General features: G+C 47.1%; 1 protein-coding gene across 2 annotated transcripts in view; it reads left to right on the top strand.

Moving 5' to 3' along the window:
- The window catches only part of URM1 (ubiquitin related modifier 1), a 102,606-nt gene that overhangs the window by 70,912 nt on the left and 12,723 nt on the right, over window positions 1-18,971 (top strand). The window contains exons 3-4 of one of the 2 annotated variants that reach the window (XM_069236968.1): window positions 2,113-2,194; window positions 11,744-11,792. In XM_069236968.1, the coding sequence (XP_069093069.1) occupies window positions 2,113-2,194; window positions 11,744-11,792 (131 nt within the window). The remainder of the gene's footprint in view (window positions 1-2,112; window positions 2,195-11,743; window positions 11,793-18,971) is intronic. The other variant, XM_069236969.1, reaches the window with a different exon arrangement.

Genomic DNA, 18,971 nt, shown 5'->3' with positions numbered 1-18,971 from the left:
AAATTTTTGATGGAGAAGGCAAGGAGGTTGCCACCTCGCTTTTGTGATGGAACAAAGAGGCCAGACCATGGGTTCGTATCTCCTTATTGGTGTGAAAAACTTATTTGGTTGAGCCATCTGTCTCTGGGCATGGGAGTATTCTTTGTTAGCACTGGTGGAAGGTGATTTGTAGCCTCTAAAATGAATTCTTCTCGTGGCATGATGAGATAATAGTTTTAATTTATTCCGGCGTCTTTCTAGTGCTCCACCTGAATGAGTCGGTTGGCAAAGGTTTTCTCCAAACCATTGATTGGTCTTCAGGGGCTTCAGCTTGGTGATGAACCAGCTGACCAGAGTACCTGATGCACAAGAAATGTTTTTGAGATTCAGTAGAATGTCTGCAGGTGCCTCCAGAAGCGTGCGTGCAATCAAGAATGCTTCTGGCAAGTAGTGGGCTCGTTGGCGGGTACACTTCCTAATCATCCTTCTTTCTACATTCTGCTCCTCTAACCAGTTGTTGCAGCCTTGACACAGCCGCAATCAGCTCATGCACAAACTCCCAAGCAATGCCTCACAGGGCCGTCTCCCACAGCCCGCAAGCGTTGAGTGTTCATGAGTAAAGCTCGTCTTCCAGAGACATTTCATCTAGTATCATGACACAGGCTGTAGAATGGCTTCATAGGTGGTTACTGAAGATGAGTATTGGTAGACGGGAAGTGGCTGTGACATGTAGTGTTACCTCTGTATGGGATCTGGGAAGGGATACCGTGCAGGGCCTTGGAACTGGGGACGTGATAAGAGAGAGCGGGCTGGAAGACTGGAATAGAGGATTCCACCAGATATTTGCTATGAAGTCCTGCCAGTGGCACATGCTAATTTTTGGAAGGATGTAACCTTGGAAAAAGCAAAGATTGACTTGGAGAAGGGAGTTGGGTGTGAGACGTGCATCACTTACCTCAGACTTTAGCCAGCAGAGGTGGTGCTGTACCATGTAGTGCCTGGAATACAAGGATGAGCTTAAAAAGGACACTTTGGTGGTTCACAGCCACCACAGTGGTTGTAAGGAGAGAGAGACAGTGTTTGTCTGGGACGGTGCAGGGTGTGAGAGTAGCAATGTTGTTGAATTTGTCAAGGATGCGCAGAAGTTCTGCAGACACTGAACTGGAGGCTGGCACTGTTGCTCAGCCTGTTCCTAAACGTAGTGGGCACATGTCAGTGTGGAAGGAGAGCGGTGGATAATCTCCTGGATGTTCAGTATGTGGAACTTGGGGACAGTATTCCTTGAGGTCTGGCTGGAATGAAAATCTACATCCAGATTGCTGCTTGGGAATAAGAGCATCTTAGACCATCCCGGCCTTCGTGTTCGATGTAGTTGTGATGTTGAAGCAGTGGGCGATGGAAAGTAGATTACTTCCTAGACTACAGTCTTAGAAGCCTTAAGTACATAAAGGCAGAGGGCCACCCAGTGGTGGATGATAGTGAGGCAATCTGTGATTCGAGATAGAAGGTGAGAGATTTGAAAGGAGATTTGTTCAAAGAACCCACAAGAGGAGACGGTGTCATCAAGGGAGGTGGGATAGAGGGAAGAGGTCAAGCACTGAGCCCTTGTGGACATCATCCAGTAGAGCTTGGGCCGGTGGGGAGGTCCGAGGAGCACGACCCAGTCACGGTTGTAGTGATTCCCGGGGAGGTGAGGATGGTCAGCGTGGGGGACTCCATCAGATGCTGCCACCAGCATGTGGAAGGCTGGGACTGAGGAGAAATAGCTGCGGTAGTTGTACACTTGTGTTAGAGCGCTGTCGGCGGAGTCGAGTTGGAGGGCTCCAGACCCTGAGGCTAGAGTAAGTTGTGGATGGTAAGAGCGAAAGTGAGACGGGCCAGCATATTTGAAACCTTTACAGAGGAAGATAATATAGGAAAAAGGTAGATGCTGGAGGGCGGTGTCTTGGATGCATACATTACGCGGCAGCGTCAAAGCTTTGTGGATGTGTGCTCGAGGGTGGACATTAGTTGAAGGGCTTGGAAAGGTCGGGCAGTACACTGGAGAGTGTAAGGCCTCCGTGAAGCTTGACTCAGTCCAGTAAGGTGATACTTGATCCCTCAGTGCAATCTGCCTTTGCTTTTCTTCCTCAGGGGACGTCCGGCACCTGCTGACCTGGATCCGTGAGAACCTGCTGAAGGAAAGGCCAGAACTCTTCATTCAAGGCGAGTCTGTGTAAGTGGAACAGCTTTAGGCAGACACCAGATCTCATCGCCGTTGTGCAGAAACCAACTCCACTCGCAGCCCCCATCTGCACTGTAAGGGAATCGGCATGAATAACCCATGCAGGACCGCAGGCGCCGTGGTTAGTCACTGCAGTTAACCACAGGTTCTCATTCTGCAGAGTGTCTCTTGGCTTGTGGTCCATGCCTTTTGCTGTCACCATGACGGTCACATCCCCCACTACGTGGTCTGCAGAGGGTGCCTGATTCACCATTCACGTGGGATACTGTGCAGGACTGTACCAGGAGGGGAATCCCTAATACCATCCCAAGACGGTTGTTGTGCTGCTCTACAGGGTGTGTGGCAGAATTACCAGTCTGACTTGTTGGATAAGTGAACTAATAAAGCCCTTTATTCAGTCCGCTATTACACACCTGTGGCTGTCAGGAGGGTTATGCCTCCTTTTCACCTGTAGTTTAGTGGGGCGGTTAGCTTTACATTCAGCCAGGCCAGACATGCACAATGTGTGTAAGTTTATTGAACATCTTGGAGAGGTCGCTTCATATAATGTTGGCCGTTCCTCGCTGTGTTGCTCCCTACTAATTGACAGAGTTATGTTTTTTCCTGTCTTGACAAAGATGGGTCATGGTATTGCCTACAAACTCCCCAGGATAGTGGGGAAAAGTGCTCTATTTGGTGGAACCAAAAGAAGATGGTTATGGCCACCCTGGTGATAGTGGCTAAAACAGGGGTCTGCACTCCAGAATGACAGAAGCCCCCTTGCAGCTCCAGCACCTGGGTCCCTGGAGCTCTTCAACCTGGGTCCCTAGAGCTCTTTAACCTGGATCACTGGAGCTCCTCAACCCAGATCCCTGGAGCTCCTCAACCCGGGTCCCTGGAGCGCCTCAACCTGGGTTCCTGGAGCTCCTCAACCCAGGTCCGTGGAGCTCCTCAGCCCGGGTGCCTGGAGCACCTCAACCTAGGTCCCTGCAGCTCCATAACCTGAGTCCCTGGAGCTCTCCAACCTGGGTCATTGGAGCGCCTCAACCCGGGTCCATTGAGCTCCTCAACCTGGGTCCTTGGAGCTCCTCATCCTGGGTCCCTGCAACTCCACCGCCTGGGTCCCTGGATCTCCTCAAAGTGAGTCCCTGCAGCTCCTCAACCTGGGTCCCTGGAGCTCCTCAACCTGGGTCCTGAAGTTCCCAAACTTTGGTCTCTGGAGCGCCTCAACCTTGGTGCTTGGAGCTCCTCAACCTGGGTACCTGGAGCTCCTCAACCCGGGTCCGTGGAGCTCCTCATCCCGGGTCCCTGTTGCACCTCATCCTAGGTCCCTGCAGCTCCATAACCTGAGTCCCTGGAGCTCTTCATCCTGGGTCATTGGAGCTCCTCAACCCGGATCCATTGAGCTCCTCAACCTGGGTACTTGGAGCTCCTCCGCCTGGGTCCCTGCAGCTCCTCCACCTGGGTCCCTGCAGCTCCTCCACCTGGGTCCCTGCAGCTCCTCCGCCTGGGTCCCTGCAGCTCCTCTGCCTGGGTCCCTGGATCTCCTCAACCTGGGTTCCTGGATCTCCTCAACCTGGGTCCCTGGATCTCCTCAACCTGGGTCCTGGAGCTCCCAGACCTTGGTCGCTGCAGCTCCTCAACCTGAGTCGCTGGAGCTCTTCAACCTGGGTCCTGGAGTGCCTCAACCTGGGTCTCTGGAACTCCACATGCTGGGTCCCTGGAGCTCCACATGCTGGGTCCCTGGAGCTCCACATCCTGGGTCCCTGGAGCTCCTCAACCTGGGTCCTGGAGCTCCCAAACCTTGATCACTGGAGCTCCTCAACCTGGGTCCCTGGAGCATCTCCACCTGGGTCCCTGGAGCTTCTGCACCTGGGTCCCTGGATCTTCTCCACCTGGATCCCTGGAGCTCCTCAACTTGGATCCTGGGGCTCCCAAACCTGGGTCCTGGAGCTCCTCAACCTGGGTTCCTGGAGCTCCAAGTCCTGGGTCCCTGCAGCCGGCACAACCTGGGTGCCTAGAGAGCTGCTCGTTCTAGGCCCCTGACGAGCTCTTCAGTCGGATTCCCTGGAGAGCTCTTAGCTGTAGGTCCATGGGTTTCCTTAATCAAGATCCCTGGAGGGCTGCTCATTCTGGACCCCTTGCAAACTCTTGAATCTAAGGGGGTCATTACGACCCCGGTGGTCGGTGCTAGTATGGTGGTAAGTACCGCCAACAGGCTGGTGGTACTTACCGCCATACTATGACATTGGCGGTATGGCTGAAGCCATACCGCCAATGTATCACACAGACCGCCATGGCGGTAGCAGCAGCCGGGCTGGAGATATATATATCTCCAGCCCGTGGCTGTCACTGTACCGCCGGCGGTATCGTAACCCCGCATACCGCCATGGTTCTCGTGGGTTTTTTAACACCACGAAAACCATGGCAGTAGGCACAATCAGTGCCAGGGAATTCCTTCCCTGGCACTGATAGGGGTCTTCCCTGCCCCCCATCCCCCTCCCCAGAGTCCTCCCCCTCCCAACCCCCGCCACATATACACACATATACGCACATACATACACACTCATACACACACGCATACCCACATTCACCCACGCATGCATACATTCATACACACACACACTCAGCAAAAATCACTAACATACATCCAGGCACACACGCAATCACATGAAACAACATACATGCACACTCACACCCGTTCCTGCACACACGCATTACACACGCCTCACACCTGCATGCATGCATACAAACACAGACACACACACCCACACACACACAACACCCCCCTCCCCTGTCGCAGCACCCACTTACTTGCTTGTAGGGGGTCCTCCAGCAGGAGACGGGATGTGGCGCTGCTGCCAGCAGCAGCTTCCACCAGCAAAGCACCGCCAGGCCGCATTATGGATCATATTGTGGCCGGCTGCGCTCTTCTGGTGTGGCGCTGCTCCTGGCAGCAGCGCCACCTTACCGCTATCTGCAGCCATGACCGTCGCCAGATTTCCGCCAGCCTACTGGCGGAATTCCGTCGACGGTCATAATGGCATGGACGGTCAGTAGCCACAGCAACAGTTTTTTAGCGGCCGTCGCAGTTGTGGTAGGCGGGATTTACCGCCAGGATCTTAATGACCCCCTAAATTCCTTGAGAGCTCCTCTTTCTGAGTCCAATGAACTCCTACCTCAAGTGCACCTGGGGCTGGTTCTAGTGTGAAGGAGCTTGTATTAATTTGTGTGTAGAAATTAACATAGGTTTGGATAAGTGTGTGAATAAATGTGCATGAATGAATGTACAAGAATGAGTTCGTGTGAATAAATATGTGTGAATGAATGTGCAAGAATGAGTGCGTGTGTGAATAAATGTGCAAGAATGAGTGCGTGTGAATAAATGTGCGTTAATGAATGAGCAAGAATGAGTGCGTGTGTGAATAAATGTGAGTGAATGAATGTGCAAGAATGAGTGCATGTGTGAATGAATGTGCAAGAATGAGTGCATGTGTGAATAAATGTGCGTGAATGAATGAGCATGAATGAGTGCGTCTGTGAATAAATGTGCGGGAATCAATGAGCAAGAATCAGTGCGTTTGAATAAATGTGTGTGATTGAATGTGCATGAATAGGTGGGGGTAATATTTATGAAAACATGTATGTGTGAATGAGTGTGCTATTAAATGTCAGTGTATAAATAAGTGTGTAAATGAAAGTGTATGAATGATTGTGTAAGAATGATTGTGCGAATAAGTGCTAATAAAGGGTGAATGGGTGAATATGTATCAATAGGTGTGAGTGAATTAAAATAAAGAGAATGAATGTGTGGATGCTTGAATAAATGTGTGGGTGCATGTATGAATGTGTGTGAATAAATGTGTGGGTGCATGTATAAATGTGTGAATGAATGGGTGGGTGCATGTATGAATGTGTGTGAATGAATGTGTGGGTGCATGTATGAATGTGTGTGAATGAATGTGTGGGTCCATGTATGAATGTGTATAAATGAATGTGTGGGTGCATGTATGAATGTGTGAATTAATGTGTGGGTGCATGTATGAATGTGTGGCTGTGTGTATGAATGTGTGAATGAATGTGTGGGTGCATGTATGAATGTATGTGAATGAATGTGTGGGTGCATGTATAAATGTGTGTGAATGAATGTGTATGTGCATGTATGAATGTGTGAATGAATGTGTGGGTGCATGTATGAATGTGTGAATGAATGTGTGGGTGCATGTGTGAATGAATTTGTGAATGAATGCGGATTCATGAATAAATGTGTGTGGATGAATGTGTGGGTGCATGTATGAATGTGTGTGAATGAATGTGTGGGTCCATGTATGAATGTGTATAAATGAATGTGTGGGTGCATGTATGAATGTGTGAATGAATGTGTGGGTGCATGTATGAATGTGTGGCTGTGTGTATGAATATGTGAATGAATGTGTGGGTGCATGTATGAATGTATGTGAATGAATGTGTGGGTGCATGTATAAATGTGTGTGAATGAATGTGTGGGTGCATGTATGCATGTGTGAATGAATGTGTGGGTGCATGTATGAATGTGTCAATGAATGTGTGGGTGCATGTGTGAATGAATTTGTGAATGAATGTGCGGATTCATGAATAAATGTGTGTGGATGAATGTGTGGGTGCATGTATGAATGTGTGTGAATGAATGTGTGGGTGCATGTATGAATGTGTGGATGTGTGAATGAATGGGTGCATGAATGTGTGGGTGCATGTATGAATGTGGGTGAATGAATGTGTGGGTGCATATATAAATGCGTATGAATGAATGTGTAAGAAGAAATGTGTGTGAATAACTGGGCGTATAAATAATTGTGTGCATGAATGCGCAAGAATGAGTGCATGTGAATGAATGCAGAGGTGAATGAATGTGCGTTTGAAGGTCTTTTCAACTTCTTATGTACTTAATCGATGGAAGTAAACTTGTGTATGTAAAATACATTATGTTGACTTGATCTATATGTATCTTATGAAAATAAACCCTTCTTAACTATTTTATATGTAATGTATTTGTACCACCAGCTCTATTGTATAAATATTTATGTAGTTTTTTTGAAAAAATAATTGCTTCTTGTAACCATGCAGTCATAGATCTCCAAACGTTCATAATCTCTTGCTTGCAATGCCCCAGTTTACATGGGCCTCTGTTGATGTGACCACAAGCCTCCCTTTCCCACACACATTTTTAGTTGTGGCTCCCTCTAATTTGATCTTTCGGATCTGGTGGCTCTCTGTTATCTTTAATGGTCTCATGTTCTTGTGGCTTCCACTGGTCTCCCCCAGTTTCATTTTCATCTCCCTCCCTGTTGTCTCAGTTTCACCTTCCTCTGGCTCCTTCTTGTCTCTCACAGTTTCATGTTCTTGTGGCTCCGCGTTGTCTCTCAAACTTTCATGTTCTTGTAACTCACTGTTCTCTCACAGTTTCATGTTCCTCTGGCTCCTTCTTATCTCTCAGTTTCATGTTCTTCTGGCTCCCTGTTGTCTCTTTCAGTTTTATTTTCATGTAACTCACTCTTCTCCCACAGTTTCATGTTCTTCTGGCTCCCTGTTGTTTCTCACAGTTTCATGTTCTTCTGGCTCCCTGTTGTCTCTCACAGTTTCATGTCCTTCTGGCTCCCTGTTGTCCCTCACAGTTTCATGTTCCTTTGGATCCCTGTTGTCTCTCACAGTTTCATGTTCTTCTGGCTCCCTGTTGTCTCTCACAGTTTCATGTTCTTCTGGCTCCCTGTTGTCTCTCACAGTTTCATGTTCTTCTGGCTCCCTGTTGTTTCTCACAGTTTCATGTTCTTCTGGCTCCCTGTTGTTTCTCACAGTTTCATGTTCTTCTGGCTCCCTGTTGTCTCTCACAGTTTCATGTCCTTCTGGCTCCCTGTTGTCTCCCACAGTTTCATGTTCCTTTGGATCCCTGTTGTCTCTCACAGTTTCATGTTCTTCTGGCTCCCTGTTGTCTCTCACAGTTTCATGTTCTTCTGGCTCCCTGTTGTCTCTCACAGTTTCATGTTCTTCTGGCTCCCTGTTGTCTCTCACAGTTTCATGTTCTTCTGGTTCCGTTTTGTCTCTCACAGTTTCATGTTCTTCTGGCTCCCTGTTGTTTCTCACAGGTTCATGTTCTTCTGGCTCCCTGTGTGGTCTCCTGGCTCCTATGTGCATGGTGTCCTGGCCGGTATTCTGGTGCCTGTTTTGTTGCTCTTATGACTCTATAGCTTCTGTCTTCAGGTTGGTGTGATCCTCTGGCTTCTGTTCGTCTGCTTTTGTGGTCCAAAGGCTCTTATCCTATCACTCTTTGGTCCCTCGGCTCCTATTCTGTCACTCTTTGGTCCCTCGGCTCCTATTCTGTCACTCTTTGGTCCCTCAGCTCCTATTTGTCACTTTTAGGTCCCTCGGCTCCTATTCTGTCACTCTTTGGCCCCTCGGCTCCTATTTCTCACTCTTTGGTCCCTCGGCTCCTATTTGTCACTCTTTGGTCCCTTTTCTCCTATTTGTCACTCTTTAGTCCCTCGGCTCCTATTCTGTCACTCTTTGGTCCCTCGGCTCCTATTTCTTACTCTTTGGCCCCTCGGCTCCTATTCTGTCACTCTTTTGTCCCTCGGCTCCTATTTGTCACTCTTTGGTCCCTCGGCTCCTATTTGTCACTCTTTAGTCCCTTGGCTGCTATTTGTCACTCTGTGATCCCTCAGCTCCTATTTGTCACTCTTTGGTCCCTCAGCTCCTATTTGTCACTCTTTGGTCCCTCGGCTCCTATTCTGTCACTCTTTGGTCCCTCGGCTCCTATTTGTCACTCTTTAGTCCCTTGGCTCCTATTTGTCACTCTTTGGTCCCTTGGCTCCTATTTGTCACTCTTTGGTCCCTCGGCTCCTATTCTGTCACTCTTTGGTCCCTCAGCTCCTATTCCCCCGGTCTGGTGACCCTCTGCCTTCTATTCTAACACTCACTCTTTGGTATTGTAACTCCTTTTCTCCATTTGTCATGGTCATATGATCTTATGGCTACTGTTCATGTTGCCCCTGTTCTCATGTTCTTATGGCTGTGACTCCTTTTCTAATACTCTTTGGTCTTGCTGCTCTTGTTCTCTCTTTTTGGTACTGTGGCTCTTGCTCCGTCTTTGATCGTTAGTTCCTGTTGCTCTTGTTGTGCAGTGGCTTCTGTTCTCCCTTTTGTGTCCTGTTGCTGCTGCTCTCATGCTCTTGTATTCCCGTGCTACCTGTTCCCGTAGCTCTGTTTCTCCCTATTGTGTCATGCTCCCAGTTCCCTCAACCTTGTGCCTCCTGTGTGTCATTTCTTTCTCTCTTCGGTCCTGTAGTTTCTGAACTCATGCTCTTGTGGTTCCTGTTCTTTCACTTTTTGATCTTGTGGCTCATGTTCTTCCTCCTTAGTCCTGTGGCTCATGTTTTTTCTCTTTCCCTTTCTCTTTGTTCTTGCTCTCTCATTCTTTCGTCCTAAAGCTCAAATTCTCTTGCTCTTGTTGGTGCTTCTGGCACCTGTTCTCATGTTCTTGTGGTCCTGTGGCTTCTGTTCTCATTCTCTTGTGGCTCCTATGGTTCTTAATCTTTCTCTTTCTGTTTCTATAAGTCCTATTCTCTTTCATTGGTTCTACGTCTTCTGTTCTCGCATTCTTGTGGTCCGTGCCTCTTGTTCTGTTTGTCTTTGACCCACTCGCTCCAGTTCTCTTGCTCTTGTGGTCTTCTGGCTCCTTTTCCTTTGGTCCTACGGCTCCTGTTCTCATTCTGTTATGGCAACTGCGGTTGAGGTTTTACCACTTTATATTTCATTTTCTTTTATTCTCTTTCCTTGGTTCTGTCTTTTGTTCTCCCGCTCTTATGGTCCTATGACTCTTGTTCTCTTGCCCTTTAATCCCATGGCTCCAATTAGCTCAGTCTTGTGGTTCTCAAGTTTCTGTCCTCAGAGTCCTTTGACTTCAGTCCTCATGGTCCCTTGGTTCTAGTCCACATGGTCCTTGGCTCCAGTCCTCATGGACCCTTGGCTCCAGTCCTCATGGTCCCTTGGCTCCAGTCCTTATGGTCCTTTGGATCCAGTTCTTATGTTCCCTTAGCTCCAGTCCTTATGGTCCTTTGGATTCAGTTCTTATGTTCCCATAGCTCCAGTCCTAATGGTCCTTTTGCTCCGGTCTGTATGGTCGCTTGGCTTAATTCCTCATGGTCCTTTGGATCCAGTCCTCATGGTCCCTTGGCTCCAGTCCTCATGGTCCCTTGGCTCCAGTCCTCATGGTCCCTTGGCTCCAGTCCTCATGGTCGCTTGGCTTAACTCCTCATGGTCCCTTGGCTCCAGTCCTCATGGTCTTTTGGCTCCAGTCCTCATGGTCCTTTGGCTCCAGTCCTCATGGTCCCTTGGCTCCAGTCACCATGGACCCTTGGCTCCAGTCCTCATGGTCCCTTGGCTCCAGTCCTCATGGTCCCTTGGCTCCAGTCCTTATGGTCCTTTGGATCCAGTTTTTATGTTCCCTTAGCTCCTGTTCTTATGGTCCTTTGGATCTAGTCCTTATGTTCCCTTTGCTCCAGTCCTAATGGTCCTTTTGCTCCGATCTGTATGGTCCCTTGGCTTAATTCCTCATGGTCCCTTGGCTCCAGTCCTCATGGTCCTTTGGCTCCAATCCTCATGGTCTCTTGGCTCCAGTCCTCATGGCCCCATGGCTCCTGTACCTATGATTCTGTGGCTCCTGTACTCATGGTTTCATGGCTCCTGTTTTCTCGCTCATTGGTCCTATAGCTTCTGTTCTGTTGCTCTTGCAGTCCTGTGCCTCTTGTTCTGTGGTCCCATGGCTCATTCTTTTGTGTTTCTCTGGCTACCGCTTCCATGCAGTTGGGATTTTGTGTTTCCTCTTCCCTCACTGTTTGATTCCGGTGGCTCCAATTCTCTAGGTTTGTGGTATTCTGGCTCCAGTTCTTCAGTCCTGTGACTTCTGTTCTCACGTCTATGGTTCTTGTTTTACCAATTTTTGGTTCTGTGGCTCATGTTCCCTCTCTTCGGTTCTCTGGCTTCTGTTGTTTCACTTATGTAATCCTGGGGCTCTTGTTCTCTTGTGGCCTTCTGTTCTAGTGGTTCCTGTTCTGTTCTTGTGGCTCCTGTGGTTCTTGCTCTAGCTCTGTCTTTGGACCTGTGACTCCTGTTCTCATGCTTGTGTGTTCCCATGGGTCCTAGTCTTTGTCGTGTGTTCATGTGGCTCCTATTTTCACACTATGGCTCCTTCTTCGGGCTAGTGTGGTTATCTGGCATTTGTTTTCATGCTTTTGTGGACCTAAGGCTCTTGTTCTATAACATTGTGGTCCTGCGTCTCTTGTTCTGCCTCAATGGTTCTGTGACTTCTGTTCTCTTAATTTGTAGTCCCGTGGCACATGTTCTCTCGCTCTTTGCCTCATGGCTCCAGTTCTCGTGCTAGTATGGTCCTCTGGCACCTGGTCTCATGGTCCGCCTCTTCTCATTCTCTTGTGGCTCGTGTGGTCTTGTTCTTCCTATTTGATGCTGTGGCCTTTCTTCTCTTGTGACTTTCGTTCTTACAATCCTTCACTTTCTCTGTTTCGTTCTCAGGCGGCCAGGGATCCTGGTGCTCATCAATGACTCTGACTGGGAGTTGATGGTGAGTACACTAATGCACTTATGTGTGAGTAGTGATTGTTTTGGCCCACAGGAGTGAGGCGGCGGGACTGTTAGGGGAGGTTACTGATGGGGCTGCTGGCGGGGGCTAACGGGAAACTAAAGAGAGACCTTGCAGAGGTGAAATCACTTACAATTTCCTGAAATGTTGGCTCCCTAATGGTAAATAATATATATATATATATATATATATATATATATGTTCGGTGGCATGTGTAGCTGCAGATACACATGCTGTGCACATCCCGCCATCTGGTGTTGGGCTCGGAGTGTTACAAGTTGTTTTTCTTCGAAGAAGTCTTTTCGAGTCACGAGATCGAGAGACTCCTCCTATTTCGGCTCCATTGTGCATGGGCGTCGACTCCATCTTAGATTGTTTTTTTCCGCCATCGGGTTCGGACGTGTTCCTTTTCGCTCCGTGTTTCGGGTCGGAAAGTTAGTTAGAATCTCGGAAAATCGTCGGTATTGTTTGCATTCGGTATCGGGTTAGTTACAACAGATCGACACTGATTTTTGAAGAGCTCCGGTGGCCCTTCGGGTTTTTTTTGATCCCCCGTCGGGGCCTGGTCGGCCCGGCCACGTGCGTCTTCAAGGCTGATGGAACAGACCCCATTCCACTTCTGCCCAAAATGTCATAACAAGTATCCCTATACAGATCAGCATCTGGTCTGTAACTTGTGTCTGTCCCCAGAGCACAAGGAGGATACCTGTGAAGCCTGTCAAGTGTTTCGGTCCAGGAAGACCTTAAGAGACCGAAGAGCAAGAAGACTGCAGATGGTATCGGCGCCGACAGGACAAGGGCGTTTTGAGGAGGAAGAAGAAACCTTTTCCATCCAGGAATCGGACTCGGACGAGCTCGATCCCGAAGAGACGCCGAAAACTGTGAGTAAGACGTCGAAACATAAGACTCACGAGAAAACAACAAAAGCCCAGGGGACGCCACCGCCAACAGGCCATGGCTTAACCCGAAAAATAGGTGACCGATCATCGGCACCGAAAAAGGGCACGCTGGTGGCGAAGTCATCAGACTCCGGTCGAGATACCGCCACACAGCAATCTCGGGCCCGAGACAGCGGCTCCGAGCAAATTCGGCACCGAGACAGCGGCACCGAGAGACCACGACACCGAAAATAAAAAAGGGTGCGTCGGAACCGAAAAAGGTAGCCGAAAAGGTTTCGATACCGAAACATCCGGCCTCGGAACCGAAATCAAGTTCCTACACAGAGGAACAATGACTGTCCTCAAAAATGAAAACACATAGATTTGGACAGGAACTAGAGACAATAGAGACAGACTACACCCAAAGAAGGCTCCACATTCAAAAAGAAACAGGGAAGATCAGCACTCTCCCTCCTATTAAAATGAAACGCAAACCTGCCTTCCAAGAGAAGGACAAGCAGCCACAGGCTAAGGTGGCTAAACAAGTAAGCCCGCCACCATCTCCACCACGCTCTCCGCAACCATCGCCAGTAGCCACACCACCAATGATGCAATCCCCGACTCATACGGGGATGCGCCAGTGTCAGATAATAGTCCTGACTGTTATCCAGCCAGACCGTCACCACCAGAAGATAGTACAGCCTACGCACAGGTGGTTTCAAGGGCAGCGGCGTTTCATAATGTCAACCTGCATTCAGAGCCAATTGAAGACGACTTTCTATTTAATACGCTGTCGTCCACACACAGCCAGTATCAAAGTCTCCCCATGCTCCCTGGAATGCTAAAGCACTCCAAACAAGTGTTTGAAGAGCCTGTAAAAGGAAGGGCCATTACTCCAAGAGTGGAGAAAAAATATAAACCGCCACCAACAGACCCCGTGTACATCACACAACAGTTAACACCGGACTCAGTAGTAGTAGTGGCAGCTCGCAAGAGAGCGAACTCACACACTTCAGGAGATGCACCACCTCCAGATAAAGAGAGTCGTAAATTTGACGCAGCAGGAAAAAGAGTGGCAGCACAGGCAGCAAACCAGTGGCGCATTGCAAACTCACAGGCTTTGTTGGCCAGATACGATAGAGCTCATTGGGACGAAATGCAACACTTTATAGAACATTTGCCCAAGGAGTTCCAAAAGAGAGCGCAGCAAGTAGTGGAAGAAGGACAGAGTATCTCAAACAATCAGATACGGTCAGCAATAGACGCTGCAGACACAGCTGCTAGAACTGTAAACACAGCAGTGACAATAAGGAGACATGTATGGCTGCGTACATCAGGATTCAAGCCGGAAATACAACAAGCTGTGCTGAATATGCCATTCAACGGACAACAGTTGTTTGGGCCGGAGGTGGGCACTGCCATCGAAAAACTTAAAAAAGACACAGATACGGCCAAAGCCATGGGCGCACTCTACTCCCCACAGAGCAGAGGCACATTTCGAAAGACACAGTTTCAGGGGGGGTTTCGAGGACAAAGCACAGAACCCACAACCTCACAAACAAGACCCACTTATCAGAGCCAGTATCAGCGGGGAAGTTTTCGGGGACAATATAGAGGGGGCCAAATCCAAAAGATTAGAGGGAAGTTCCAAAGTCCCAAAACTCCTCAAAACAAACAATGACTTCCACATCACAAATCCCCAACACATAACACCTGTGGGGGGGAGACTAAGCAAATATTACAAACATTGGGAGGAAATAACAACAGACACTTGGGTCCTAGCAATTATCCAGCATGGTTATTGCATAGAATTTCTCAAATTCCCTCCAAACGTCCCACCGAAAACACACAATATGTCAAAACAACATATAGATCTTCTAGGACTAGAAGTTCAGGCATTGCTACAGAAAGAAGCAATAGAATTAGTACCAAACCAACAGAAAAGAACAGGAGTTTACTCTCTGTACTTTCTCATACCCAAAAAAGACAAGAGTCTGAGACCTATATTAGATCTCAGAACATTAAATACCTACATCAAATAAGATCACTTCCACATGGTGACATTACAGGACGTAATCCCACTACTCAAACAACAAGACTACATGACAACACTAGACCTAAAGGATGCGTATTTCCATATACCGATACATCCTTCACACAGAAAGTACTTAAGGTTTGTATTCCAAGGGGTACATTACCAATTCAAGGTGTTGCCATTCCGAATGACAACTGTGCCAAGAGTTTTTACAAAATGCCTGGCAGTAGTAGCTGCACATATCAGAAGGCAGCAAATACATGTGTTCCCGTACCTAGACGATTGGTTAATCAAAACCAACACGCTAGAACAGTGTTCACAACACACAAAGTACGTCATAGAAACCCTCCACAAACTAGGTTTCTCAATCAACTACACAAAGTCACACCTTCTGCCGTGTCAAACACAGCAGTACTTAGGGGCGACAATTAACACAGCAAAAGGGATTGCCACTCCAAGCCCACAAAGGGTTCAGGCATTTCACAATGTAATTCAGGCCATGTATCCAAAACAAAAGATACAAGTCAAAATGGTGATGAAACTCCTAGGCATGATGTCCTCATGCATAGCCATTGTCCCAAACGCAAGGTTGCACATGCGGCCCTTACAACAGTGCCTAGCATCACAATGGTCACAAGCACAGGGTCAACTTCTAGATCTGGTGTTGATAGACCGCCAAACATACAACTCGCTTCAATGGTGGAACAATATAAATTTAAACCAAGGGCGGCCTTTTCAAGACCCAGTGTCACAATACGTGATAACAACAGATGCCTCCATGATAGGGTGGGGAGCACACCTCAATCAACACAGCATCCAAGGACAATGGGACACTCAGCAAAAACAGTTTCACATAAATCACTTAGAACTATTGGCAGTATTTCTAGCGCTAAAAGCATTTCAACCCATAATAAGCCACAAACACATTCTTGTCAAAACAGACAACATGACAACAATGTACTACCTAAACAAACAAGGAGGAACACACTCAACACAGTTGTGTCTCTTAGCACAGAGAATATGGCATTGGGCGATTCACAACCACATTCGCCTAATAGCACAATTTATTCCAGGAATTCAGAATCAGTTATCAGACAATCTCTCTCGGGATCACCAACAGATCCACGAATGGGAGATTCACACCCAAATACTGAACACTTACTTTCAGAGTTGGGGAACACCACAAATAGATCTATTTGCAACAAAGGAAAACGCAAAATGCCGAAACTTCGCTTCCAGGTACCTACAAGATCAGTCTCAGGGCAATGCGTTATGGATGAGTTGGTCAGGGATATTTGCGTACGCTTTTCCCCCTCTCCCACTCCTTCCATATCTAGTAAACAGTTGAGTCAAAACAAACTCAGACTCATACTAATAGCGCCAACATGGGCAAGACAACCTAGGTACACAACACTACTAGACCTCTCAGTAGTACCTCATGTCAAACTACCAAACAGACCAGATCTGTTAACGCAACACAACCAACAGATCAGACACCCAAATCCAGCATCGCTGAATCTAGCAATTTGGCGCCTGAAGTCCTAGAGTTCGGACACTTAGACCTCACACAAGAATGTATGGAGGTCATAAAACAAGCTAGAAAACCTACCACTAGACATTGCTATGCAAATAAGTGGAAAAGATTTGTTTATTACTGCCATAATAATCAAATTCAACCCTTGCACGCATCTGCCAAAGATATAGTACAATACTTACTACATTTGCAAAAGTCAAAGCTAGCTTTTTCTTCCATAAAAATACATCTTACCGCAATTTCAGCTTACCTGCAAATTACGCACTCAACTTCATTATTTAGGATACCAGTCATAAAAGCGTTTATGGAAGGCCTAAAGAGAATTATACCACCAAGAACACCACCAGTTCCTTCATGGAACCTCAACATTGTCTTAACACGACTCATGGGTCCACCTTTTGAGCCCATGCACTCTTGTGAAATGCAATACTTAACATGGAAAGTTGCATTTTTAATTGCCATCACATCTCTAAGAAGAGTGAGTGAGATTCAAGCATTTACGATACAAGAACCATTTATTCAAATACACAAGCATAAAGTAGTTCTACGGACAAATCCTAAATTTTTACCAAAAGTCGTATCACCGTTCCACTTGAATCAAACAGTAGAATTACCAGTGTTCTTCCCACAGCCAGATTCTGTAGCTGAAAGAGCACTACATACATTAGACATCAAAAAAGCGTTAATGTACTACATTGACAGAACAAAACTAATTCGGAAAACAAAACAATTATTTATTGCTTTCCAAAAACCTCATACAGGAAATCCAATTTCTAAACAAGGCATTGCCAGATGGATAGTTAAGTGTATTCAAACCTGCTATCTTAAAGCAAAAAGAGAACTGCCTATTACACCAAGGGCACACTCAACCAGAAAGAAAGGTGCCACCATGGCCTTTCTAGGAAACATTCCTATGAGCGAAATATGTAAGGCAGCTACATGGTCTACGCCTCATACATTTACCAAACACTACTGTGTAGATGTGTTAACTGCACAACAAGCCACAGTAGGCCAAGCTGTACTAAGAACATTATTTCAAACTACTTCAACTCCTACAGGCTGAGCCACCGCTTTTGGGGAGATAACTGCTTACTAGTCTATGCACAGCATGTGTATCTGCAGCTACACATGCCATCGAACGGAAAATGTCACTTACCCAGTGTACATCTGTTCGTGGCATTAGTCGCTGCAGATTCACATGCGCCCACCCGCCTCCCCGGGAGCCTGTAGCCGTTTAGAAGTTGATCTTGAACATTTGTAAATTTGTAAATATATTACTTTAAACTACATTATGTACATACGTATTCATTCCATTGCATGGGCACTATTACTATAATACACAACTCCTACCTCACCCTCTGCGGGGAAAACAATCTAAGATGGAGTCGATGCCCATGCGCAATGGAGCCGAAATAGGAGGAGTCCCTCGATCTCGTGACTCGAAAAGACTTCTTCGAAGAAAAACAACTTGTAACACTCCGAGCCCAACACCAGATGGCGGGATGTGCACAGCATGTGAATCTGCAGTGACTAATGCCACGAACAGATGTACACTGGGTAAGTGAGATTTTCCATATATATATATATATATATATCACCTATTGGCGATTGCCAATAGGTAGTTATCGTTAGGACAATGTTTCCTTTGAAAAAGCTCTTTTTGACTTGCCTATATCTTTGGCACCATTTGACGAATCTTCATGAACTTTTCCCAAACAATTGTGCCCCAATGTCTTGTTATCCATGGGACGTTTCGGGGTGATCCGTTAAGTTGGGCCGAGAAAAAGGGGCAGAGGTAAAAAAAAAAAATATGTATTTCCCATGTTAATTCCCATTGACTCTTTGCTGTATGAAATTACTCTAAATTTAGCAAAAGGTAGCTTTTGAATGTTTTAAGTGGTCATGAAATGTCTAGAAATTCCTGCCTGACACTTCAGTACCTGAGAGTAATTAATGAGTAAAAACATTTAAATTGTTGAACTTGCTGTTACAGCTAGATCTAACAGATGAACCTCAAAGAGCCGATGGTAATCATAGTTTGCAGGCTGGGAACAGAATCGCCCATCCCTTGTCCTCCTAGATACTGCTTCATCGTCTCTTTCCGAGTCATGGAAACAGCTGGTTGGGTTTAGTAAATTTCCTTGAGTTAGCTCTTTCTCTCTTGTGTAGACCAAATGACAGCAGCTGCCAGGAGCCTCTTGAGGAGGGCAGATCCACTGACTCGCCCTTTCTCTAGGGCGAAACTGCTCTCTCTTCTGCTGGAAGGAGCTTAATATTCTAACACCTCACCACACCCCAGAACTCCTCATCGCCGTATTACGCACTGCATGGGACCGGACTTTCATGTCGCCAGAGCGCGTAGTCTTTTGCGAAGCATGCTAGACCGGGGTGGATTTTGAATTCGCAGTGCAGTCGATGTGGGGAGCATTTTGATGTCATGCGTGACCAGGTGGGTGCTCTTATCCTGTCTTGGGTTGCAGCGCTTAGAGAGTGGTGGCTGGAAGAGGATGAAAGATATAGTGGGGGTCAATCTTCTTTAATTAGCTGACAGGGGTGTGGAACTTTATACAATATCCACTTGCCCAAGGGACGCTTCAGAAATATACTTGTCCTGTACTTGTCCAGTTTGATGCCATGTAGTGAGGTGGCCAATTCTGGCAGTGCTGTTAACATATGAGCTTTTATTGTGGGGCTCGTATTATACCAAGGTTTGC

This window comes from Pleurodeles waltl, chromosome 6 (assembly GCF_031143425.1).
Source record: "Pleurodeles waltl isolate 20211129_DDA chromosome 6, aPleWal1.hap1.20221129, whole genome shotgun sequence".
Classification (NCBI taxonomy): domain Eukaryota; kingdom Metazoa; phylum Chordata; class Amphibia; order Caudata; family Salamandridae; genus Pleurodeles; species Pleurodeles waltl.
This window is presented reverse-complemented; position numbering and strand designations above follow the sequence as displayed.